This window comes from Podarcis cretensis, assembly GCF_951804945.1.
Source record: "Podarcis cretensis genome assembly, chromosome: 17".
In the NCBI taxonomy this organism is placed as follows: Eukaryota; Metazoa; Chordata; class Lepidosauria; order Squamata; family Lacertidae; genus Podarcis; species Podarcis cretensis.
Window position 1 is genome coordinate 7,771,849 of NC_137187.1, and position 23,710 is coordinate 7,795,558.

Here is a 23,710-nt window from a genome sequence, read left to right on the forward strand (position 1 = left end):
GCATGACATGTTATTGGCATGCCGTTGCGCATTCTGTAAGATGTCCTTTCCCTATAAGTAAAATTAAAATAAAATAGGCGCAGGCAACTGGGTTGGTTTATTGGGGGTGGATAGGAAACCTGCAGCCAGGTATTATTAAGGTAAAGGTAAAGGTACCCCTGCCCGTACGGGCCAGTCTTGACAGACTCTGGGGTTGTGCGCCCATCTCACTCAAGAGGCCGGGGGCCAGCGCTGTCCGGAGACACTTCCGGGTCACGTGGCCAGCGTGACATCGCTGCTCTGGCCAGAGCCAGAGCCAGAGCCAGAGCCGCACACGGAAACGCCGTTTACCTTCCCGCCGGTAAGCGGTCCCTATTTATCTACTTGCACCCGGAGGTGCTTTCGAACTGCTAGGTTGGCAGGCGCTGGGACCGAGCAGCGGGAGCGCACCCCGCCGCAGGGATTCGAACCGCCGACCTTTCGATCGGCAAGCCCTAGGCGCTGAGGCTTTAACCCACAGCGCCACCTGCGTCCCTATTATTATTATTAGGTATTATTATTATATTATTAGGGCCAGCTAATATAATATATTATATTATATTATATTATATTATATTATATTATATTATATTATATTATATTATATTATATTATATTATATTATATTATAACATAACATAACATAACATAACATAACATAACATAACATAACATAACATAACATAACATAACATAACATAACATAACAAAACATTAATAGGGCCAGCTAATTATTATATTATTAGGGCCAGCCAGGTATTATTAGGGCCAGCTTAAAGCGTCGCAAAATAAACCGCAAACTTTCGAGCTCTCCAGAAAAAAAAAAATCGCCCTCGCCTCGGGCAGGAACGTGGACTATTTCTTGGAGAAAGACGCGGCAAGGCGCGCCATCCCGCTTCCGCTGCCGAGCGCGCAGCGGCGGAATGCATTGTTGTCTTGCTTTCCGCTCCTTCGCGGCTTTCCATGCCGGGACTGCCTGGCACCGCCCCGCCCCAGCCGACCAGGAAACAGCCGCTGCTCGCTGGCTCGATCCTGGCCCCATAACATTTGCTGCCGTTTGATCAGGAAGCGGATCGGGCCCTTTGCAGGCGCAGCTGCTTCTGCCGAAGTCCGCTTGGAGGGCGAGTGAAGGTAAGAGCTGAAAGAGTGACTTGCTTGGGCAAATTTGGGTATACTTTACGCACATGCGTTCCTCCTCTGTTGAGTGGGGTTTGGTTGTTTTCCCCCCAACTCCCTTAGCGACGCCACTTTTCTTACTTGAAGTAGTTTTTGACAGCAGGAAATAAAGCAGTTCAACAGGTGCAGCGTGGAAGTACTGTGATAGACAGGAGTGCCAGCCAGCTTGGCCCGGCGTCAGGTGACAGCAAAAAACTGCAAGGTTTTTAGCGGGGGCAATTAGAATAAGATCTACTATTTGATTATTGATGTAAACCTCCGAAATGTATTTTGTACAGTTACCGGTAAGTTTTTAACTTTGTCTTCAGTACATCTTATTTTATTGCTATGGCTGATGCAGATAAAGATTCTTCTGATCTGATCTGATCTTGGCCCCATGACCCGGTGGGTGTGCATGGCCCTGGCTGGCACTGAACTTTGTGGGTGCCCGGTCCCTTCATGGGGAATTTTGTGGGTGCTTGGGCACCCAGGGCCCCAGGGAGTTGGCACCTGTGGTGATGATAGGTGAGGGAAACTGCACTGTTTATTTTTGTTAGCCAGAGCAGTGGCCCAAGGGGGGTAGGTTGTTGAGAGCTAATGTGGCTGAGGTGTTTGCTTGAGACACCTCCTCACCCCACCCATCATCTATCCCATCACTCGTTTTGTGCAAGGCCTTTTGTTTCTTAGCTCCGGTAACCCCTCCTTTTTGCATTAAATGGATGACACTGTGGGTTAAACCACAGAACCTAGGACTTGACGATCAGAAGGTCGGCGGTTCGAATCCCTGTAATGGGGTGAGCTCCCGTTGCTTGTCCCTGCTCCTGCCCACCTAGCAGTTCAAAAGCACGTCAACGTGCAAGTAGATCAATAGGTACCGCTCTGGCGGGAAGGTAAACAGTGTTTCTGTGTGCTGCTCTGGTTTGCCAGAAGCGGCTTAGTCATGCTGGCCACATGACCTGGAAGCTGTACGCCAGCTCCCTCAGCCAATAAAGCGAGATGAGCACCACAACCCCAGAGTCAGTCACAACTGGACCTAATGGTCAGGGGTCCCTTTACCTTTTATTATTGGACCAGGGGTGCCAACTTGAATAAAATATGGGCGGGTGGGCAGATAAGCTCCGCCCTGCATCATCAACCACATGATGCGACACACACACACAACATTTGAATGGCAATGCCCATCAACTGGGGGAGGGGGGCTCAAATATTTTATGGGAGGCCAATGGGATCTTGGCCCCTAGGAGTTGGCTCCTATGTATTGGACATGTCATGCTCCTCCTGGAGTAGTTTGTCCACCTTTGGTCCCCATCCTGCACTCGCTGCTCACTTGTGGCTCCTAGAAGCTGTCAGGATGCCGCCACACCCCAGGGAATGGCTCTGGCTGGCCAACCAAACCAGGTGAGGGAAGCTGATGGGTCTCAAACTCTGAGACAGTTAGGGACTTCTGCTGCATGTGAAGAAGGCTCTGGTGGGTTGAGTGGAGAAGACCAATAGTAGGCCCAAGGGCCAAGAAGACAGTGTCTATAGGTGCAGTAGAGGGACGTGAGGGGCAGATGGGACTCATCTACCTGGGAAGGGAGCCCATCTAGGAGAAGGAAAACTCTGATCCTAAACTTCTGCTTCCTTGTGGGATATTTTGGGGAGAAGAAAAGACTGAGCCAGCCCCACACAAATCTGGAGTGGGGTCCTTAAGATGGTTGGATGGCGCTTTGTACACCTCCTTCCAGCAACTCCTGCAGCCAAGCTGGTGCCAAAAGTATTGCTCTCCTTTCCTTTGGACCACATCAGTGAAGTCAAGAGAGGGGTCTTGTCGTCCGGGCATCCCAGGACCTCCATACACACTGCCCATGCTTGTCCACTTTGGTGCGGTAATTGTAATGTGCTAAGTGCTGCATGGTTTCAGTCATGGTTCTTACTGCTGCTTTTCTGTCTTGCATCTTATTGTATTGTATTGCAGCCTGCATTCCACAGAAAGCAAATTGAAAGACAAGAAAATGCAATATAAGAAATGAAATAACAATACAGCTAAATATCAATGGGAATGTTGAAAGTGGCAGGCCATGGATTGCCTGAATGAAGCTTGTGGTCCACAGACCACAGTCTGGAACCCCTGTACTAGGTGACTCAAGGCAGCTAGCAACATGTAAAATTTAAAGCTATCAAAAGAGGAACAATAAAATGCAACCAAAGCAGTAAAATAAAAGCAGCAGGAATATAATAAGAGCAGCAGCTGATAAAATCTCAGCAAACCTGCAGCAAAATTACCCAGCCTTCTTACTCGGCCAGCCACAATCCCTCCTGAAATAATCTTAATGTCCTTAGCTAGTTTGGTTTCCATAGGGAGGGCATTCCAAAGCAACTGGAAAAACATTTCCTTGTTCCCACCTGCTGCACTTTAAGTTTAGGAACAGGATCTCTGATGCTGAACAAAGTTCACAGGAAGGCATATACGTATATGGGATAAGGCATGGGCTGTTTAATGCTTAAGAATCAGCGCCCACAAGTGGCCCTGGAAATGAAGAGGAAGGCAATTGGGGGTGGGAGGGACAACAACAGAGTTACATGCATCTGCCCAGCCCCAGGCAACAGGCATTCTGAACCGGTTGAAGTTTTAGGACGCCTTTCAAGGGCAGCCCTTACCCCCACAACTGACAGTATGTGGCTGAAAAGTGGCACTGTGCATTAATGGCATGATATACTGGTAAGCTACCCAAGAAACTCCGGGAACGGGAAATTCTGACCAACAGATATTGAACAGAGGTGGAAACCAGCCCACCTGCTAACAGTCTGATTTCCTGGACCTACTTGTATTTTTTTCACGCACTCACTGCTTGTGGTTTTGTTATGTACTGAGTTGAATAGGATCCAAACGGCAGCAGTCTGATTGGTCCTAGAACAATAGGATTCAGAATGCGGTAGTCTGATTGGTCCTAGAACAATAGGATTCAGAATGCAGCAGTCTGATTGGTCCTAGAACAATGCAGCAGTATGATTGGTCCGCAGGAGCCACCCAATCCAGCTCCAGGTGGAAGAGAATCCGCAACCTGATTGGTGTACAGGAGAATCCCAGAACTAGCCAATCACGTGCAGCCCATTGTGTAAATAATGTATATAAAGCAGATATTTGGGGGGAACTTTCATTCCTCACTACTATGAGCTGAATAAAGAGCATGAAATCCACACTAGACGTCAAGTATATTTCAGGTTTGTCTCCATTGCCATGTGAGTTGCGTGGTGACCTCCGTACATGTGAGGAAGCGGTTTGGAGAAGCAGAAGTGCTGCCAGATTTGGGCTGTGGAAGGAAGTTTGCCAAGAGGCACGTCTTTCTATTAACCAGCAGATATCTTGAACTGTGGGACTTGCATGCATGTAGTATATGCTTATTTTCTCAGCAACTTTTTCTTGGGCTGTTTTGTCTTTCACTGTTTGCATTCCAGCAACACGAGATCTGCCCTGCGGTGGAGCATGGAGCCGGATTCTGAGAGCAGAGATTGCCTTGTGGCCAGAACTTCCAGTAAGCCCGAAGAGGAAAAAGTAGAGGATACTGAAAGCGGCATCAGTTGTGCCCTAGACGGAGGTGGGCCTCCTTCCAGGGAAAAGTCGGAGAATGTGGATCTGAAACCTGGCAGAGAAACCCCCAAGAAACAACTCTGTGGCTATTTAAACAAATTTTCTGCAAAAGCCCCAATCAAGACTTGGAAGTCGCGTTGGTTCGTCTACGATGAAAACAAATGCAACTTACTTTACTACAGGACAGCACAAGACATGAACCCTCTGGGGAGCATAGAGCTATCCAGCGCTAGCTTTGATCTTAAGGTGGGAGCGGAAGAGGGCGTTTTTGAAATCAGGACCCCCAGCAAAGCATTTATCCTCCAGGTATGTGGAACACATGGCTGGTTTGGGCTAGTGGTGGGGAAATGTGCATGTTGCGGCTGGTGGCATGCAATGGGACTTGAGCTCATAGGGTGACCTAAAGGCATCTCGGGCAGGGATCTACCCTTTGTGCCCAACTGAAACATGAAAACAAAGGCAAACCAGCCGTACTAGTGTTGGTGGGTAAATTGTCCTGGAGACTCGATGCGCTTGGGGGTTTCCACAGAGCTGAAGCTGTGAATTTCCTGAATTAGCCTAGGAATTGCTGATCAGAAGGTCGGCGGTTCGAATCCCCACGACAGGGTGAGCTCCCGTTGCTCGGTCCCAGCTCCTGCCAACCTAGCAGTTCGAAAGCACGTCAAAGTGCAAGTAGATAAATAGGTACCACTCCGGTGGGAAGGTAAACGGCGTTTCCGTGCACTGCTCTGGTTCGCCAGAAGCGGCTTAGTCATGCTGGCCACATGACCCGGAAGCTGTACGCCGACTCCCTTGGCCAGTAAAGCGAGATGAGCGCCGCAACTCCAGAGTCGGTCACGACTGGACCTAATGGTCAGGGGTCCCTTTACCTTTACCTTTAGGACATGTTATAACCAGTGTTTTACTATTGTGTCCAAAGAACCGGGAGCATTTATATACAGGAGAGGTAAACATGTTTTGCTCCATTTAACACACATTTTAATATCTCTATCACCATTGAGAAGCCAGCATTATCTTGGTGTAGTTTACACAGCTACATCCAATTGTAGCTGAATGTTCAGTTAACCAGAATCCCAATCTTCTCCTGTTCTGACATTTAATGGTTCTTGACTGCAGACTCTTGGAGGACAAAAAAATAATAAAATTAGCATGCAGAGCCAAGTTTAAGTAATCCCCATTTTTTAATATTGGCAGAAGATAAAGGAGTTGGAACCTTCGGGTTGCATGAACTTCACAATTTTCTCTTCCCTTTACAAAATATCCTGATTCACGGTTTGAGAAGAAGAAAGCTCTTGTCTTCAGGAAATTGCCATAAACATGATTTCCTAGTGAATTTTTTCTTAAAGCAGAAGACAACCCTAATAATTCATGGCAGTATCCTGAACTCCTGAGACCATTAGCATCCAATGCCTCAAAGATTATTAAAACAATACAAGTATGTTACTTTTGCTGAGTGTTGGTGGGGAAGACTTTCTTGTACATTATTATCATTTTAGACAGCACACTCAGTATACATGGCATTTTACATTGGATGCATTTGTACATAACACTCAGCCATGGTTTGTTCAACAAATCACCAGTTGTCCTGCAGACGATTAAACAAGCCACAGTTCGTTTCCCAGCCACTCTTGCCTCATGCCTCTGTGGCTTGGCAAATGTCTGCGGTGGGGTGTCCTGATAAGCCATGGCTGAGCACGGCTGTTAAGTTTGTAGTTAAAACAAGCCATAGTTCATGAGCTGCCAAGAAGCCATGGCTTCAAATTGTGGTTTGTTACCAGAAAAAAAAAACCATGGTTAGTCTGCTAGTCTGGGTTTGGATGTTCAGAAAAAACACATGCCGAAACAAACCATGGATTACTGTTGTGTGCAGAGCAAGCCGTTGTTTCGTAAGTGAAAATCACACACAGACACACAAAAGCAGACGCGGTAGACTGACTCACCTGGTCCCCTTCTTGCTAAAGGCTTGGGGGCGGGGCTAGATTTTTGTCAATTCAAATGCTGGCCATGTCTTTTCGACAAGGGGTTCCTCAGTTTAGGCACTAGTGGTTGATGATGGGAAATGGCACATCCACCGCACTGAATATTCATATTGAATTTTTAACTGTATTTTGATTGCTACTTTTATTTCTGTTCTTTTTTTATTGTATTACAATTTGGATTTAGTGAATGCAACAAAATAGAATATATAAGAAGCCAAAGAAGCAATCAAAACACAATTTAAAAATCATTCGGCGTCTAGCACAGAACATTACAATGGTTACAATAGGCAAAAAATCATTAAGTAGCCTGCAAAAACTCAGCAATTTTCATGTGGTCCATGGGGCAGAAAGCTTGGAAACCACCGTGCTAGGCCCTGTGCTTGCACACAGAAGCCTGTGCAAAACCTCCCCAATTATACTGGATTTTGGTAAGTCCATGGTCTGTTGTGACGAGGTTGGGTTTGTCGCTGAAGTCTTATCTGTTGTGGAATTTAGCTGTATCTGTAGGCAACTCCTTGAGTTACATAGATCCTGTATTAAATAATTCCCCCCCCCAATTGAACTGTAGGCTGTCGACAAACAGACCATGATATACTGGTTGCAGCAGTTGCAGATAAAACGCTGGGAGTTCTGTAGTAACCAGACTAGAAGTCCGGCAGAGGATGACACAGATTTCCCCTGTGTGAATGACACCACACTTAACAATAGTAAGTAGCAGCAGCAGCGCAAATATGTTGCCCCCCACCCCTACCCCAGGGGACAGGATTATTCCGCCAGTGCTGGTTTAGCTGGTGCTGCATAAATTCAGCCATTTAGCAGGGCTTGATCCTACAAATATTAATGCAAACAGAATTCTGATAGGGCTGAGACTTGTGAGAGTGTGTGTGTGTTGAGAGAGAAAGAGAGAGCATGAGAGAATCTGCTTCCTCACTGCGCGCAAATTGCACAACATCAGCCTAAGTGCTAAAGTAGGGTTTACTAACTTCTTTTTAGTTTGAGGACCGCAGTCACCCTAAGAAAACTCCCCAGTGGTGGCTGTTGCCCCAAGTGGTACATGCACAGCGCACACAAGACACAGCTTCCTCTCCTCAGCTGATTCATGCAGATCAGCTGAGGAGCAGCTCATCTTATGATAAATGGGATGACCAGGGAGGGGCAGATTAGTATCCCTGTCAGGGTGCTGGACTGGCAAAGAGGTTTATATCTCTTCACCCATGCTATCCCCATCTCTATCCCCACTGTCACTGCCAAAAATTGGTGGGGTCTGGGAACAAGGGCACAGAAGAAAATGCTTGGGTGACTGGATCAGGCCCCTGGGCTAGAGCGTATTAGTTGCCACGGGTGACTAAACACAGCAGGCCAACTCTCCAGCGGAGGGGGTGGAAATGCAGGCAGATGTTCCATTAGGAGGGAAAATTCGGACAGTAGAACAAGACCTTTTACTGGAGGCCACAATGTAGGGAGCAAGCTTTAGAGTTCAGCAGAACTCTTCACCAAGCTGGATGTTAGGCGAAACAGCACCAAAAAAAAGGAAAGAGAATACTCTGGCATGCAGAGAAACCGAAGTCGTAATTTTGATGGACGGCTTTCTGGAATGGAGACAATGCTATGCAAGACTCCAGCCCAAACCTTTATGTATCTACTCTGAAGTAAGCGGCACAGAGTTTAATGCAACTGACATCTAGTTAAGCGTGTCTGTGTGTTCACATTGCTGCTGTGCTTACTCTGCATCCAGCAGACACTCTCTCTGCTAATTTTTGAAGCTACAGTCGCATGCCGCAAACTACGATCCATATTGATCTTGTATTCTTGTTTCTTAACAAGAATCTTGTATTTGTTTCTTAACAAATACTGCTGTTTCGTGTGTGTGTGTGTGAGAGAGAGAGAGAGAGAGAGAGAAACCAGCTTCAGTCCGATTAAAAAACTTGATGTGGAGTAAGTACTAATGTGACCCCCCCCCCAAAGCTATTGCACAAGTTCAGATGACGATTTAGTGAACAGGAAAACTGGGGTGGGTGGGTTTGCAGGGATGGGGAAACCAAACAGGTCACCTGCATCAGGTGAAGATGTCCCTGCCCCATCTGTGATGCAAACAACTCCATGCAAATGTAGCTTGAAATTCTGCAGGGCACTGGCTGGGAAATGACCTCACTGCGTTTTAAGCCGCAAATGTGAATAACATGCCCTCAGATTATAGCTGTGCCTTCTGCAAAACAAACAAACAAACAATCAATCAGAAAACACCTCAGGACGCCATAAGAGGCAGTGGCTCCTCTCGGTTTATAAACACGCCAGCAGTTATTTGGAAATATCAAAAGTAGAGGCCTCCAGTGTCTGCCTGCTCGTTTCCAGTTCTGGACTTGCCCTTGCATGTGAGAATTTTTGAAGCTGACCACTCCACCCAGGCTAGCCTAATTCTCCATAGCGGTTGCAGAAATGCTTCTTAAAAGTCAGCCAAAATGGGTATCTCATTTGCCCCAAATGGGTGGCAGTATTTGTGTAAGGGACGTGGGTGGCGCTTTGGGTAAAACCACAGAGCCTAGGACTTGCCGATCAGAAGGTCGGTGGTTCGAATCCCCGCGACAGGGTGAGCTCCCGTTGCTCGGTCCCTGCTCCTGCCAACCTAGCAGTTTGAAAGCACATCAAAGTGCAAGTAGATAAATAGGTACCGCTCTGGCGGGAAGGTAAACGGCATTTCTGTGCACTGCTCTGGTTCGCCAGAAGCGGCTTAGTCATGCTGGCCACATGACCTGGAAGCTGTACGCCGGCCCCCTCGGTCAATAAAGCGAGATGAGCGCCGCAACCCCAGAGTCGGCCACGACTGGACCTAATGGTCAGGGGTCCCTTTACCTTTACCTTTACCTTTACCTTTACTTTATTTGTGTAATAGACAAGAGAGAATGCACTGATAGCAGTTCTCTCTCCCTGCTGTGCTTGATGCACCTATAACTTTAGCTTGGGTGTGTCTGAATCCCATTGATTCAGCTGGTTTGTTTGTTTTTTCCCTCCATAGCAGAGGCAGAACATGATTTTTTGCCCCCTGTGAAAACCCCCACAGATGTCGTCGGCCCGAAGGCAGCCTCTCTCCCAGCACCTCTACAGCCTTCTCACGCTCTTCAGAACATCTCCCTCAAGCATCCTTGGATTGAAATACAGTAACTGTTTTTATCTCTTTTTTTTCGAATTTCTGGAAACTTGCTGTGTTAAGCCTGTTGCACCACTAACAGCCGAGTCTTTTTGACATCTCGAGGACTAACAAATGCTGCTTTGTGTCCTGAGTTTTGAAAGGCGAGAGCCAACCAGATGGCATGAAAGAGGAACCCTGCTGTAGGCATGGGTGTCGCTATAGAGGGGGAAGATGTTGTTATGGAGGGTGAAATTACGGTATACTTTTTTAAAAAAAAGCAAAATTATTAATATGCTTAAATGTGCATTTTAGCTTTATTAGAGGAAAAAGGAAAAGGCTTGAAAGTGCACAACTTGCATCGATCAACTCTTGTAAGCATTTATGGCTCAATCACTATTTCAATAAACTCACAGGTGTTGCATAAGAACTTAAGGAAAGCTGTGATGCATCTAGCTAAACCATATTCCTGCGTTGCAGTGGGTTTCCAACCATATTCCTGAGTTGCAGGGGGTTGCACTAGGTCAGGGTTTCCTAAATTTGGGTCTCCAGCTCTTTTTGGACTACAACTCCCATCATCCCTAGCTGGTGGTCAGGGATGATGGGAATTGTAGTCCAAAAAAAAAACCAGCAGGCGACCTAAGTTTGGGAAACTCTGGACTAGATTATTCTCAGGGTCCCTTCCAACACTACAAATCTCGGATTCTGTGTCCATGAAGGACTTGAAGAAAACATTGTGCTCCCCACCCAACAGCTGTTTCTCCCTAGCAACCAGGGGGAAACAAGGTTAGTCAGAAGCAAAAATGTGGGGAAGTAAACATTGTGCAGGAGCAAAGAATTCCCCCATGAACCTTCCTCTTTGTTCATATTACATTCAAATAGAATATTTAGGTGCAACTGTAATGTTTGAGTTTTGTACATTTTTGTGCAGATTTCTTTGTTGTGCATATGCTTGTACCTCACTTGATCTCTCTACATATGATCAATATACACTTGATGACTTACGGCTGAATGTGTGAACCAGCTTCTGGACGTGACATTGTACAGTGGTACCTCAGGTTACATACACTTCAGGTTACAGACTCTGCTAACCCAGAAATAGTGCTTCAGGTTAAGCACTTTGCTTCAGGATGAGAACAGAAATTGTGCTCCGGCGCGGCGCGGCGGCAGCAGGAGGCTCCATTTGCTAAAGTGGTGCTTCAGGTTAAGAACAGTTTCAGGTTAAGTACGGACCTCCAGAACGAATTAAGTACTTAACCTGAGGTACCACTGTATTTGAAGAGTGATGACACAGTCATCAGATGACGAGCATGCATGTATGAACCCAGCCCTAAGTGAGTCCAAGTCCTGTGAGTTTACAACAGCTGGGAACAACGGCTACTAAATGAAAAAACCGTCCGAAGTCACTAGGAAACGACTGGATGTTGTTGCAGGAAGATGTTGCATTGTGACATGAGTGTCCCAAAACAGCCTGCGGCATTTAAGCGTTATTAATTCACAGGTTCTGTCTAACCATTCCCATGCGCTTCTGTGCTTCTAGGAACACAGTGCATAATCTTTATGGTAGCTGGCAGAGCCGGAAGGACAATGGTGGCATGTCTTGTTTTGAGGGGATCCAAGACGACCTTGAAAACGCAGCCGATGAAGAGCAGGCAGAAACTGAAGCAGAAGATGCAGGTACTTATTTCTGCACGATGGTGAGAACATTTAAAAATAGCATTGCTTACTTGTTATTCTCAGGGCCGGATTTAGATTTGATGAGGCCCTAAGCCACTGAAGGTAAGGGGGCCCTTTATATGTCCAGCTGTCCTTTGTCAACAACAAATTGTCGCTGTTTTTTGTGTGTTGAATATGTTGAATGGTAATTTATGGACCTAATAGGCACCTAAAGCCATTTGCACATGCAGAATGTAGGCACCCTGTACAGTGGTGCCCCGCAAGACGAACGCCTCGCAAGACGGAAAACCCGCTAGACGAAAGGGTTTTCCGTTTTGGAGGCGCTTCGCAAAACGAATTTCCCTATGGGCTTGCTTTGCAAGACAAAAATATATTGCAAGTTCCTGCGGGGTTTTTTCCCCTCCCCCCCCCCTTTTCCTAAACCGTTAAGCTGCTTATCAGCTGATCCGCTAAAAGCCGCTAAACCGCTAATAGCGCTAATCTGCTAAGCTGTCAATGGGCTCGCTTCGCAAGACGAAAAAACCGCTATACGAAGAGCCTCACGGAACGGATTAATTTCGTCTTGCGAGGCACCACTGTATATAGAAATGAGCAAACCAGTGATATTTTAGGGAGCAGGCTAGCAGGCGGGACCCATTACTTACATCATAGGAGCCTACAAAACACAAAACACTGTTGCTGTTTTATTTTATTTGTTTTTTTATCTTATATTTTGGAAATGTACACCCAGGTTTTTTCCCTTTATTTTTTGGGGGGAGGGCCAAGAAAGTGGGGCCATAAGCTATAGCTTATTTAGCTTATACATTAATCCGGCACTGGTTATTCTGCACAGCTGTGAGGGAGAAGCTAGGAAAAGTGAGCACAAAAGCCTTCATTGAAGCCTCTGGGATTTATTCTGAGTAAATATCAGGGTTTAATTAAGCATTTCTAGGTAACCTGGGCATAGACCCATGATAGCACATGCTAAGATATACCCATAGATGCAAATGTCCAACTTTCAGATGGGGACGACGACGGACCTCTCACTCAAATTTCTATAATATCTTGCTGTGTGAATTCTGGGCCCAGTATGCAGTACAGTGGTACCTTGGTACTCAAACGCCTTAGTTCCCAAACGCTGAAAACCTGGAAGTAAGTGTTCCAGTTTTCGAACATTTTTCAGAAGCCAAACGGCCCATGCAGCTGTCGGCTATTGTTTTCTGGGGCGCCTGCACCAATCAGAAGCTGCGCCTTGGTTTTCAAACATTTCAGAAGTCTAACGGACTTCCAGAACGGATTAAGTTTGGCGCTTTTGTTTTTGCTATTTTGCATTTTTGTTTTTGAGGTTTTTTGGTTAATTTGTTTTTGTGACTGTGTGGAATCCAAAGCTCCTTATCCAAACAATGACTATCATCAGTATCATCTACAATACTGTCTTATTTATTTATAGTACAATACACTGATTATTGCTTTCATGTTATGGATCCGTAGTCTTGTTCGATAGTAAAATTCATGCTAAATTGCTGTTTTAGGGGTTGTTTTTAAAAGTCTGGAACAGATTAATCCGTTTTGCATTAATTTCTATGGAAAAGCATGCCTTGGTTTTGGAACGCTTTGGTTTTGGAACGGATTAAATTTGAGAACCAAGATACCACTGTACTGGATTTTCTAGACCTAGAATGCATGGATCAAGCCCTTCATCCTACCTCCAGTCTGCTGGCGAGAAGTGCTGCTTATGTACTCATTAGAAGTAAAACAAGCCTTGTCTAATATCAAACATTGCTTTCCCTTTCACTCAAATTTTGTCCATCTAGCTGTTTCTCACTCACTCACCCACCTACCTCATCTTGCTATTGCAAATGCACACAAGTTGCCAGTCAATACCACCCACATAAGATAAATGGTAACCACAGATCAAAACAATCTGTGCCACCACTGGAAAGCAGGAACGTGTCCTATCTTCTTTTCTTCCTCAGGCGCAACAGAGATGCAGAAGGACCCAAAGTCAAGGCTAAAACCACCTTTGGTTAGAAAAGACAGAAAGGAAAGCAGGACTTTGCATTGTTTTGCTGAAGGGGCAAGAGATGGGAGAACAGCTTCTCTTCAGCACCAAATTTTGGTCCTTGAAGAGGATGTCAAATCTCAGAAGGTAATCCTGCCCTGACGTGTGTTTGGTATGGATGGAGTCACCATACCATTTTGATCTATGGGGAAATGTGCTTAATTGCCTTTTGATCTTGACACAATATTGTGCGAGAAGGTGTGTTTCTGCCTCATGTATTACTGTTGCATCAATAGGAGTATAGCATCTAGATCAAGGGAAGTAATAGTGCCACTGTATTCTGCTCTGGTCAGACCTCACCTGGAGTACTGTGTCCAGTTCTGGGCACCACAGTTCAAGAAGGACACTGACAAACTGGAACGTGTCCAGAGGAGGGCAACCAAAATGGTCAAAGGCCTGGAAACGATGCCTTATGAGGAACGGCTAAGAGAGCTGGGCATGTTTAGCCTGGAGAAGAGGAGGTTAAGGGGTGATATGATAGCCATGTTCAAATATATAAAAGGATGTCACATAGAGGAGGGAGAAAGGTTGTTTTCTGCTGCTCCAGAGAAGCGGACACGGGGCAATGGTTCCAAACTACAAGAAAAAAGATTCCACCTAAACATTAGGAAGAACTTCCTGACAGTAAGAGCTGTTTGACAGTGGAATTTGCTGCCAAGGAGTGTGGTGGAGTCTCCTTCTTTGGAGGTCTTTAAGCAGAGGCTTGACAACCATATGTCAGGAGTGCTCTGATGGTGTTTCCTGCTTGGCAGGGGGTTGGACTCGATGGCCCTTGTGGTCTCTTCCAACTCTATGATTCTATGATTCTATGATTCTATGATTCTATGATTCTATGTGCTGGCTGGGGCTGATGAGAGCTGTAGTCTGAAACAACTGGAGGGCACCATGTTGGCTAACGCTGCATTAGAAGGTATTATGAAAGGAAACACACCCATCTTCTCTTCAACGGTCTAAAAACTGTGTCCCAAGTCTAGATTCTAATTTGCCTTTTTTTCTGGGCTCTGGTAGAAGGGTCATTCTAGAACTATAGTGTGTTTCCTCTTTACTAGGTTGTGGTAGAGGGATGGTTGTGGAACCAAGGTTGGAAAATGGTTGGAATACTTGTGTGGTTGTGCCCAGGTACTGGAGAGCGGTTCAGAGTTACACCTAAGAGGGATACTGCCAGTATAGTTTGAAGAACCGATTTATCTCTAGTAAATCACAGAGGCACCATGCTACACAAGCCTAACAGTGGGTCACAGACTGAGTGATTGCATCAGCCTATGATACAGACTCCCCGCTGAAAACTGCATTTCCTGTGCAACTGCTGAAGGACAATGTTGTTCCTGATATTCTGGAGGAAAACTGAAGTTAGAACATCTAAGCTATTATGAAATACAAGCTGATTCTCTAACGGTGCTCTTAGGTTTTTTTCATGGTGAGGTTTCTAAAATAAGTTGAATTCTCGGAGGAACAAAAATCTGATTGTTTTATGGAAGACTGGTGGCGGCCATATTTGGTATCTAAGTCTTGCCAATTTAAACATGCTTATGCAGCTGAAGGTTTTTTTTTTTTTAAAAAAAACCTAATAAAACACTTTTCTTATACATTTCATTTTAACTGGTAAATTATTCAACGTCTTAATTGGAAGATTATGATTTTTATCATTTTGTTGCAGGATCAATGTAAATTTAACTAGCCTGTAGTTAACGCCTCATTTGTGCTTCTAGAATATCGGCACAGCATCAACTCTCTGAATCTTGGGAATTTCCTCCAGAACTGTATTTGAAGAATCATTGTGGCTTATTGTCCTCACTAATTATAGTTGGAATGGAAAATGAGTTCATCCTCATATGATAGAAATGCATCATTCTTTGTTCCTTTCCAGATACAGAAACGTATGTTTGATCACTTTGGAATCCTGCGCTTCCTCCAAGTTGTTCAGAGTATGACTTATAAAGCTGCCTTTAGAAAATTAATGGTCCCTGTTATGTACCGAAGTTCTCACCCTGGGCCAGCAGGGGGATACTGTAGATAGTTATGCAAATGAAGGATCAAAAGTGACGTTCAGTGATTGGCTAGTTTCAGAAAATGGTTACTGTTGCATTCTAGTGGAGCTCTATATAAGCAGGCTGACTGAGCTCCTCAGCTCAGTTCTGTTCCAGCTTACAAATAAAGAGCTGCTTTGGAAGAATCGCTCTGTCGTCTGATATGTTCGCCCACAACTTAACAGTCCCCCCCCCCCATGTTTACTTTTACAGGAACTGGTTAAGCTTCTCCACAAAGCCCTGGAGGCAGCCCAGCAAGAGAAGCGAGAGTCCTGCAGGTACCTGGTCACAGCAAAGGAGGAGGATAGGCTGGAACTGGTGAGGCACAAAGTGAGGCAGATTGCCGAGCTGAATAAACAGGTTGAAGTGCTGGAGATGGAGAAGAAGGAGCTGGAGCAGGGCCTGGCCTTGAAGGACGAGCACATCGGGGAGCTGAAGGCCCACGTGCAGCTCCTGATGGACAAAAACCAGGCCAAGCAACAAGTCATCCTGAAGCTGACGGAGCAACTCGCCAGAGACATGCCTGACTTTGTTGGGGAGGCAGACGCCATCCCCATGGAGACCTTGTGCAAGCAGCAGGAAGAGATCGAACATCTGAAGGTACTCTGAGGCAAATGGTGCAATGGCAGGGCCGGCCCTACCATTGGGCAGAGCCTTGGGGAGCAAATGTGTTGGGGATGGCACAACAGTAAATGCCTCTTTAGTCCCCTATCCCTTGTCTGTTGCTACACAAGCTGTCCTGGGGCCCCTTATCTGTCCTGATGATTCAGGTACAATCCCTGGTGTTGAAGGAAAAATTAACTGCTAGTCTCGTCAGCTTCCGTCACTGGGAGGGGGCACCATCTCTGGTGGCAACATGCTTTGGCCTGGGTACAGGAGGAGGTGACGATTATGACCTCACTCCTTCCACAGTTGCACCTTGGTGATATGTTATCCCATCATTCTATACCTCTGTTTTATTTTTGTGGCAAGTCTGTGTGCACCACGATACCATAGCAGCTCCTTTAAGAAACAGCTCGGAATATGATATTGAGCAGAGGATTCAGTCTCCTTTAAAAAAAAAAAAAATCACTGTGCTCCTTCATCCCAAAGGAGCCCTCAACATCTGGAGTGCACCAGGTTGGAGATGACTACACTTAGAAGACAGTGTTCTGGTTATCTCTGTGAATGTAATGTTTTCTATCTGTCTACAAAATAGGACTTTTTGTTGCTTTTTCCCTTGGCCTGTTTGAGTAGCCATGGAAAGAGTCCAACAACAACACAGCTTGCCCCCATCTTTCTGTCAGACACCATTTGCCCATTCATAAACCCAACAAATTTCTTGGGTGTACAAATTACAGTTGTGCCGACAGGTTATTTCTACGTGTTGTACCTTGTCTTTTTGCCAGGATGACTTAGAAGCGTACAAGATTCAGAACCAATTTCTGAACTGCGAAATCCACCAGGTTACTAAAATCTGGAGCACGGTAGCGCAGAAAGAGAAGACCCTACTGATGAAGGTAAAAAGCAAAGTCTTTTAAAAAGTCCAGTGTTTGTGCTTTAGGCCCCATCTGCACTATACATCTACTGTATAACAGTATTATACTACTTTAAAACATCTGTAGCTTTCGCCCAAAGAACTGTAGTTTGTTGAAAGTGCTGATAATTTTTAGGAGACCCCTATTCCTCTCCCTTCGCAGAGCTACGATTCCCAGAGTTCCCTGGGAAGAGGGATTGGCTCTTAAACCACTCTGAGAATTCCCAGAATTTGGGGGTGAGAGGGGAGTCAAGGTGCATCAAATGTGTGTTGAATGTGAGGTGTGGATCTTTGTGTTGGTTCTCTGTGTGTTTGCCTGTGATGCTCTCCAGCTTTCTAGGAGCCGACCTCAGCTGTCTGACCTTAGGTTGCTTGTGGCTACATCTGAGGCGATGGTGAGCATAACATGACAACAGGAAGCCATGGTCATATTCTGACTGCAACACTTTTTCACTTTTTTAAATTCCAGTGTGCCCGTCTGCAAGCCCACAACTGCCAGATTGAGAGCAAGTACCTGATGATTCTGCGGAAGCTGCAAGGCCTACCGGACTTTGCCAGTGAACATGTGGAAATGCTGAAGGGCCTTATCCAGGAAGCACTTCAGTGGGGTGTGAAGGAGGAAGCCGTGATCCCTGTACATCTGAGCCCAATCAAGTAATGGCTGTGTGTGTGTGTGTGTGTTTAAAATAGATGCAGCGCTCTTTTATTTTCACCAGGCTCGCTGTTTCTGGAATATGATGCTGGTCTAGATTGGTCTGATTCATCAGACAATCCTTATATTCTTACTGTCCGTGAGCTGTCATTGGCAGATTATCAGCTAAAGCTTTATTTGATAATCCTATTTTTAATCCACAAAGGCACATTTTCACTTGTGGGGCTGCGAGGTGAGGGTAGACTCGCTTACATTATGAGGTTACCTTTGATTTTGGTGTGTTACTGTAGTAGGGAAAGGCAAAAGAAAATATGAGCTGGTTTTTCCTTCAAACAGTCAGTGGTAGCATTTTATATTATCCTTAAACTGTACATTATCTTACTTTTTATTGTCAAAAAGGCACCTACATTAAGATCTTTGGCAAGATACATTTTTTAAAATAATGATAATAATCGTTAGCAGAAAGTTTACAAACTTTTCTTTAATTAATTTGACAGCTCTAGAACTTGATGTTTTCCCCATATTCTTCTCTTTTGACCGTTCAGCCAGTATGATGACTATGGGTTTATGACAATTCCTGAGTACGAAGCTGCAGACTGGAAGCTTCTGGCAAAAATCCAGGCTCTGGAGATCAAATCCAGTAATCTCCTGAACCAGGATGCCATGGAGAAAACTCTCTCTGACCGGTGGAATAATCTTGGGGAACTAACACCCTCCTCAGAGCTAAAGAGCTTGCTGCGCTGTGGCATCCCAGTAGACCACCGCCAACGAGTGTGGAGATGGATTGTGAGCAGGCGGGTGCAGCACGTTCGCTCTCCTGGCCATTACCAAAACTTGCTCAAGAAGTGTGAGGCTGCTGAGCACCCAGCTTCCCGACAGATTGAACTGGATCTGCCTCGCACGCTCACCAACAACAGGCACTTCAATTCACCCGCTTCCCAGCTTCTTCCCAAACTCCGAAGGATTTTGCTTGCATTCTCTCTGCAAAATCCCACCATTGGCTATTGCCAGGGACTGAACAGGTAAAGGGTGCTAGCTCATTGCCCACCTTTTTAAACTCTATGTTTGCAACAAATATTAGGGTCAGTAAAAATAATAATTTACAGTGGTGGTATAATAATAATTTACAGTGGTACCTTGTTACTCAAATGGTGTGGCTCCCGAAAAAATCGGCTCTGAATGCCGCAAACCCAGAAGTGAGTGTTCCGGTTTGCGAACGTTTTTTGGATGCCAAACGTCCAACGTGGCTTCCAATTGAGTGCAGGAAGCTTCTGCAGCCAATTGGAAGCCACGCCTTGGTTTTTGAACCGTTTCAGGAGTCGAATGGATTCCCAGAACAGATTAAATTCGAGAACCAAGATACCACTGTAGTGTTGTTGTTGTTGTTGTTGTTGTTGTTGTTGTTGTTGTTGTTGTTATTTAATTGAATTTGTATACCGCCCTATACCCGGAGGTCTCAGGGTATTCCATAGAACAAGATCAACATAAAAACCAAAATATATAGTATCAAAATAAAAACAACCCACTAACACCCGCATCTGACCAGATTGTCCCAGCCACTCTGGATAGCTCCCAACACAATATTAAAAACACACTAAAACACCAAACATTAAAAACTTCCCTATCCAATCTAAGTATAATGTGAAAAATTAGTCATGAGATGTATTTGACAATGACTCCAGCTGGAACTGCTGTGTTGTGACAAAGCTATAGGCGTACATGAAACCATTCAAACAGCCAAATGTTTTCTTGTGCCTGTTTGCACTTGTGCTGCTGAAAAGATGAGCTGCTCTTACTCAAAGGTTGCCAACCTTTTTTTGGGCCCAGGGGCCATGGTCATATTGGGAATGTTGAGAGAGTATCATGGTCACCAGTGAGAAAATGGCTGCCTTGGAGCGTGTGGCATAATGCAAAATGGCTGCTGCATCTGAAAGAGAGACTGAGACAGAAATGATGTGGGCACTGCTGCCACCACGCTGCCCCGCCAACTACCCACAGTCAATGGGGGAAAGGCACTCACCTCAGCTTACTCTGCCCTCACTTGTCGAGAGAAGCTATTAGTATCTCTCTGTTCAGAACAGGTGTGTTTCCAATCTTGGCTACCAGTGAAATATGTGCATGCAGCATGTTTAAGAGTGTTGTGTTCAGTGCAGGAAAAGCCAGTGCAAACAGAAACTGACCAGGAAGATCAGATAGTCTCTTGTGTGCTGTAGCTTTTTGAAGGAATATTAACTGAGACCTTTTGCAAGACACCATAGAAAGAACCATAGAGGAGGGAGAAAGGTTGTTTTCTGCTGCTCCAGAGAAGCGGACACGGAGCAATGGTTCCAAACTACAAGAAAGAAGATTCCACCTAAACATTAGGAAGAACTTTCTGACAGTAAGAGCTGTTCGACAGTGGAATTTGCTGCCAAGGAGTGTGGTGGAGTCTCCTCCTTCGGAGGTCTTTAAGCAGAGGCTTGACAACCATATGTCAGGAGTGCTCTGATGGTGTTTCCTGCTTGGCAGGGGGTTGGACTCGATGGCCCTTGTGGTCTCTTCCAACTCTATGATTCTATGATTCTATGAACCGCCAGGGCACCATAGTAAGAAGTGGCAGCTACTATGGCACCTGTTTTATAGTTCCATTAACAAGTGGGCTGCCTATTTACCACATGTAGTGTTAAGTTTCAGAAGAAACTTCCTGCTTCTTTGCCATTTTCCTCTTGTGGGAATTTTCCAGCTTGAAGGACCGTAGCTGTAAGACCTGCCTGCCATTGTTGCCTGCTTTCCTTAACAGTGATGTCTCTTTATTCATCCCAGATTGGCAGCCATTGCACTACTGGTTCTAGAGGAAGAGGAAATCGCTTTCTGGTGTCTAGTTCATATCACTGAAAACCTAATGCCTCCAGATTATTATAGCAACACACTAATAGGCTCACAAGTAAGTCTGGGACTCCCCACCAAGCCATACAATCAGTGGCGTAGCGTGGGGGGTGCAGGGGGTGCCAGCCACACCGGGCGCAACATTTTGGGGGGCGCACTCGCAGCTCTCTGCCCATACCTGGCTCACTCACTCTCTCTCACCGTGCTGGCTGTGCAAATCCGATCTGAGCTGCCGGGTCGCCGTCCACTGTGCGGAGCGGAGAGAGAGCGAGGGAGGGACTATCTGGGGGAGGGACAGTGCAGCGGCCGCCCAGCGCAGCGCTGAGCGCAGGAGAGAACACCACCCAGGCAGCAGCAAGAAGAAGCTGGCAGCGGCGGCAGGTTAGGGGTTAGGGGCGCAAATTACTTGCCTTGCCCCGGGTTAGGGGGCGCAAATTACTTGCCTTGCCCTGGGTGCTGACAACCCACGCTACGCCGCTGCATACAATAGGATAGTCATGGGTGAAAGAAAAACGGGTTGTTTAAAAAGGATTGCATATCCTTATGATGGAAGTGGTGCTTCTAGAGGAAAAATTCCAACACACTTCACATAGGTGTTGGCACAGGCCTGGCTTACATCGTTCTGCGATTCATGTTAAACTAGGCAGTTGATTACTTAACAAAATAATGGAACTTCACACCTAATCCAGTGGTTTGCATGTCAAGAATCAAATTGTCCTTAAAACTAATTAATTCCTCCTTCACTGTGGCCTAATTTGGACATGATGCAAAGCCAAACTAGTTTGGCATAAAGTTACACACAAACCATTCAATTGTAGCTCATACCAATGCGATCATCAGTACCATGGGATCCTGTTTTTTAAAGGTTTTTTTTTTTTAGGGGGGAGTGCAAAAAAACCCTTTTGGTATCACAGAAGGAACCTATGGGAGAGTCAGTAACACACACACACACACACACACACACACATACACACACACACTTAAGAAAAAATGACCAAAGGGAGCGGGGTTTGGAGGGCCACACACACACACACACACACACACACACACAAATCATTTTGTAACCACAATATCAGAGTGGGGAAGCTTTGGAAGCAGATTTTGTGCTCGTTCTCTTGGTTCTGCCTCCACTGCAGAAAGTATAACCATACCTTGTGTGTGTACTGTGCCTCAAGTCGAAAGTTTTGATTTTGTTAGATCGGTCAGGTGTTTACGAGTACAATTAACCCCTGCGGATCTTGGAGGACTCTGAGAAGGTGCTGATAAAGCATCCTTTCAGATATGGTTATTGGTTCTAATTGATGTTTTGTTGAATCCAGGTGGATCAAAGAGTCTTTAAAGATTTCTTGTCAGAGAAGCTTCCCAGGCTGGCAGCTCATCTGGAGCAGCACCGAATCGACTTGGGCCTGGTGACCTTCAATTGGTTCTTGGTTGTATTTGTAGACAGTCTTGTTAGCGATATCCTCTTCAGGGTATGGGATGCCTTTCTCTATGAAGGTACTAAGGTAAGAGTATCCCTGCCTCCTATCCCTCCTACATTCTCACTTCATATATCAGTCTCCGCAGAGATGTTTTAGCAACCGGGCATTTAGGACAGGCTTCCGATGTATCTATTGAACCTGTACCTTCCTGCCTCAGTGATGTTACCTTTATCATCTGTGTGGCTCTGACTCCATCCCTCCTATGACATCCCCGTCAGCCATGTTTTTCTTTGTCCTAGGTGATATTCCGTTACGCTCTGGCAATATTTAAATACAATGAAGAAGCGATACTGAGGATCCAGGACAGCCTGGAGATTTACCAGTACATGCGTTTTTTTACCAAAACCATCTGTGATGGCAGGTAAGGATGATGTCAGGAAGTGTTTCGGATGGGGACTGTGGTTGTCAGGTGATAGTTTGTCATTCAGAGAACTGGAAAAATTCAAAAACTGGGATTGAGGCAGGCACAGATCAGGAATAAGCAATAGCAAGAGACTGATTTATAAAACTCCTTCTTACAAATGGAACACACTCGAACAGGGCGGAAAGGGTGAAATGGCTGCTGAGTGATACTCATGACTTTGTAACTTATAAAGTAGCACTATATGCGTTGGCAGCTAAGAAGATCAGGAGAAAAGAACTAGATAAAATAGCGGTCAATTGCAAAGGTGATTCGGACATTTAAGCTGGCACATTCTATCTGAGAACCCCCTGCTATTATAGCATATACAACAAATAATTTCTAGGAGATGTGACCGTGGCTCATTGTATTCGCAGTCCCTGATGTTTTTATGGTTATTGTTGTCTTTCTTTTTGTTTCCTTTGTGAATGATGCCATGGCCTTTGGCTAGTGCAATAAAGTTGTTGTTGTTGTTGTTGTTGACGATGATGATGAATAGCATTGACACCATGTTTATCTGAGGCAAATCAGAAGCTAGGAACCAAGCCAAGTACAGCTAGATTAGGGCTAAAGTGAAACCCTTTTCTCTCACACACAGAGACATGCTGGAGCCATTTCCCTCATACTGACGTTCACACTCCAGTTGTGTGGGGCAGCACCACAGGGAAGTGGCTTCCACATGATGCGGTGTGTGAAAATAATGCCTGAGGCAACACTGAAACAATACTCCTTTAAAAGCATACCCGCTTATATATATCCTTGGGCTCTGAGGTGAATCCTGCCTCTCCTTGAACGTGTGTGCCTATGTATTTGATAGTTTCATTGATCACCGGCAAATATACCCTGCACATCTAAAACATAGGTCCATGTTATTGTATATAATAATCCTTTATTCCAGGAAATCCCGGGGTTCTTCGGAAAGCTTATCAGGAGTGTTTAATGAGCAGATCAGTAATGGTTGACCAGTTTTCCTGAAGGACAGATGTCCTGCTAAAACTCATTTGCCCCCTGTAGTGCTTAGCCTCTGGGTAGTATTGGGTGTGTTCTAGACTGTATTCTCATTTCACAGAAGGTGGCAGACCGGCCCGGCCCTACCATTAGGCATAATAAGGCTGATACCTCAAGCTGAAGTTTCTGGGGGGTCAGGGCAGCTGTGAAGTACTAGAAAACAGAGCTGTGTGAACCCCATGGCTGGATTTAGGTT

General features: G+C 45.5%; 1 protein-coding gene across 4 annotated transcripts in view; it reads left to right on the plus strand.

Moving 5' to 3' along the window:
* Positions 1-12: 12 nt before the first annotated feature.
* Positions 13-23,710, plus strand: part of TBC1D2 (TBC1 domain family member 2) — a 28,180-nt gene continuing 4,482 nt past the window's right edge. The window contains exons 1-14 of one of the 4 annotated variants that reach the window (XM_079959257.1): positions 13-129; positions 775-1,149; positions 4,612-5,050; positions 7,292-7,430; positions 9,737-9,878; positions 11,388-11,524; positions 13,480-13,652; positions 15,806-16,192; positions 16,981-17,091; positions 17,578-17,762; positions 18,306-18,782; positions 20,563-20,683; positions 21,945-22,130; positions 22,346-22,467. In XM_079959257.1, the coding sequence (XP_079815383.1) occupies positions 4,640-5,050; positions 7,292-7,430; positions 9,737-9,878; positions 11,388-11,524; positions 13,480-13,652; positions 15,806-16,192; positions 16,981-17,091; positions 17,578-17,762; positions 18,306-18,782; positions 20,563-20,683; positions 21,945-22,130; positions 22,346-22,467 (2,591 nt within the window). In that variant the 5' untranslated portion in view covers positions 13-129; positions 775-1,149; positions 4,612-4,639. Of the gene's footprint in view, positions 130-774; positions 1,150-4,391; positions 5,051-7,291; positions 7,431-9,736; positions 9,879-11,387; positions 11,525-13,479; positions 13,653-15,805; positions 16,193-16,980; positions 17,092-17,577; positions 17,763-18,305; positions 18,783-20,562; positions 20,719-21,115; positions 22,131-22,345; positions 22,468-23,710 lie in introns of those variants that run through there. The other 3 variants (XM_079959256.1, XM_079959255.1, XM_079959258.1) reach the window with 3 other exon arrangements.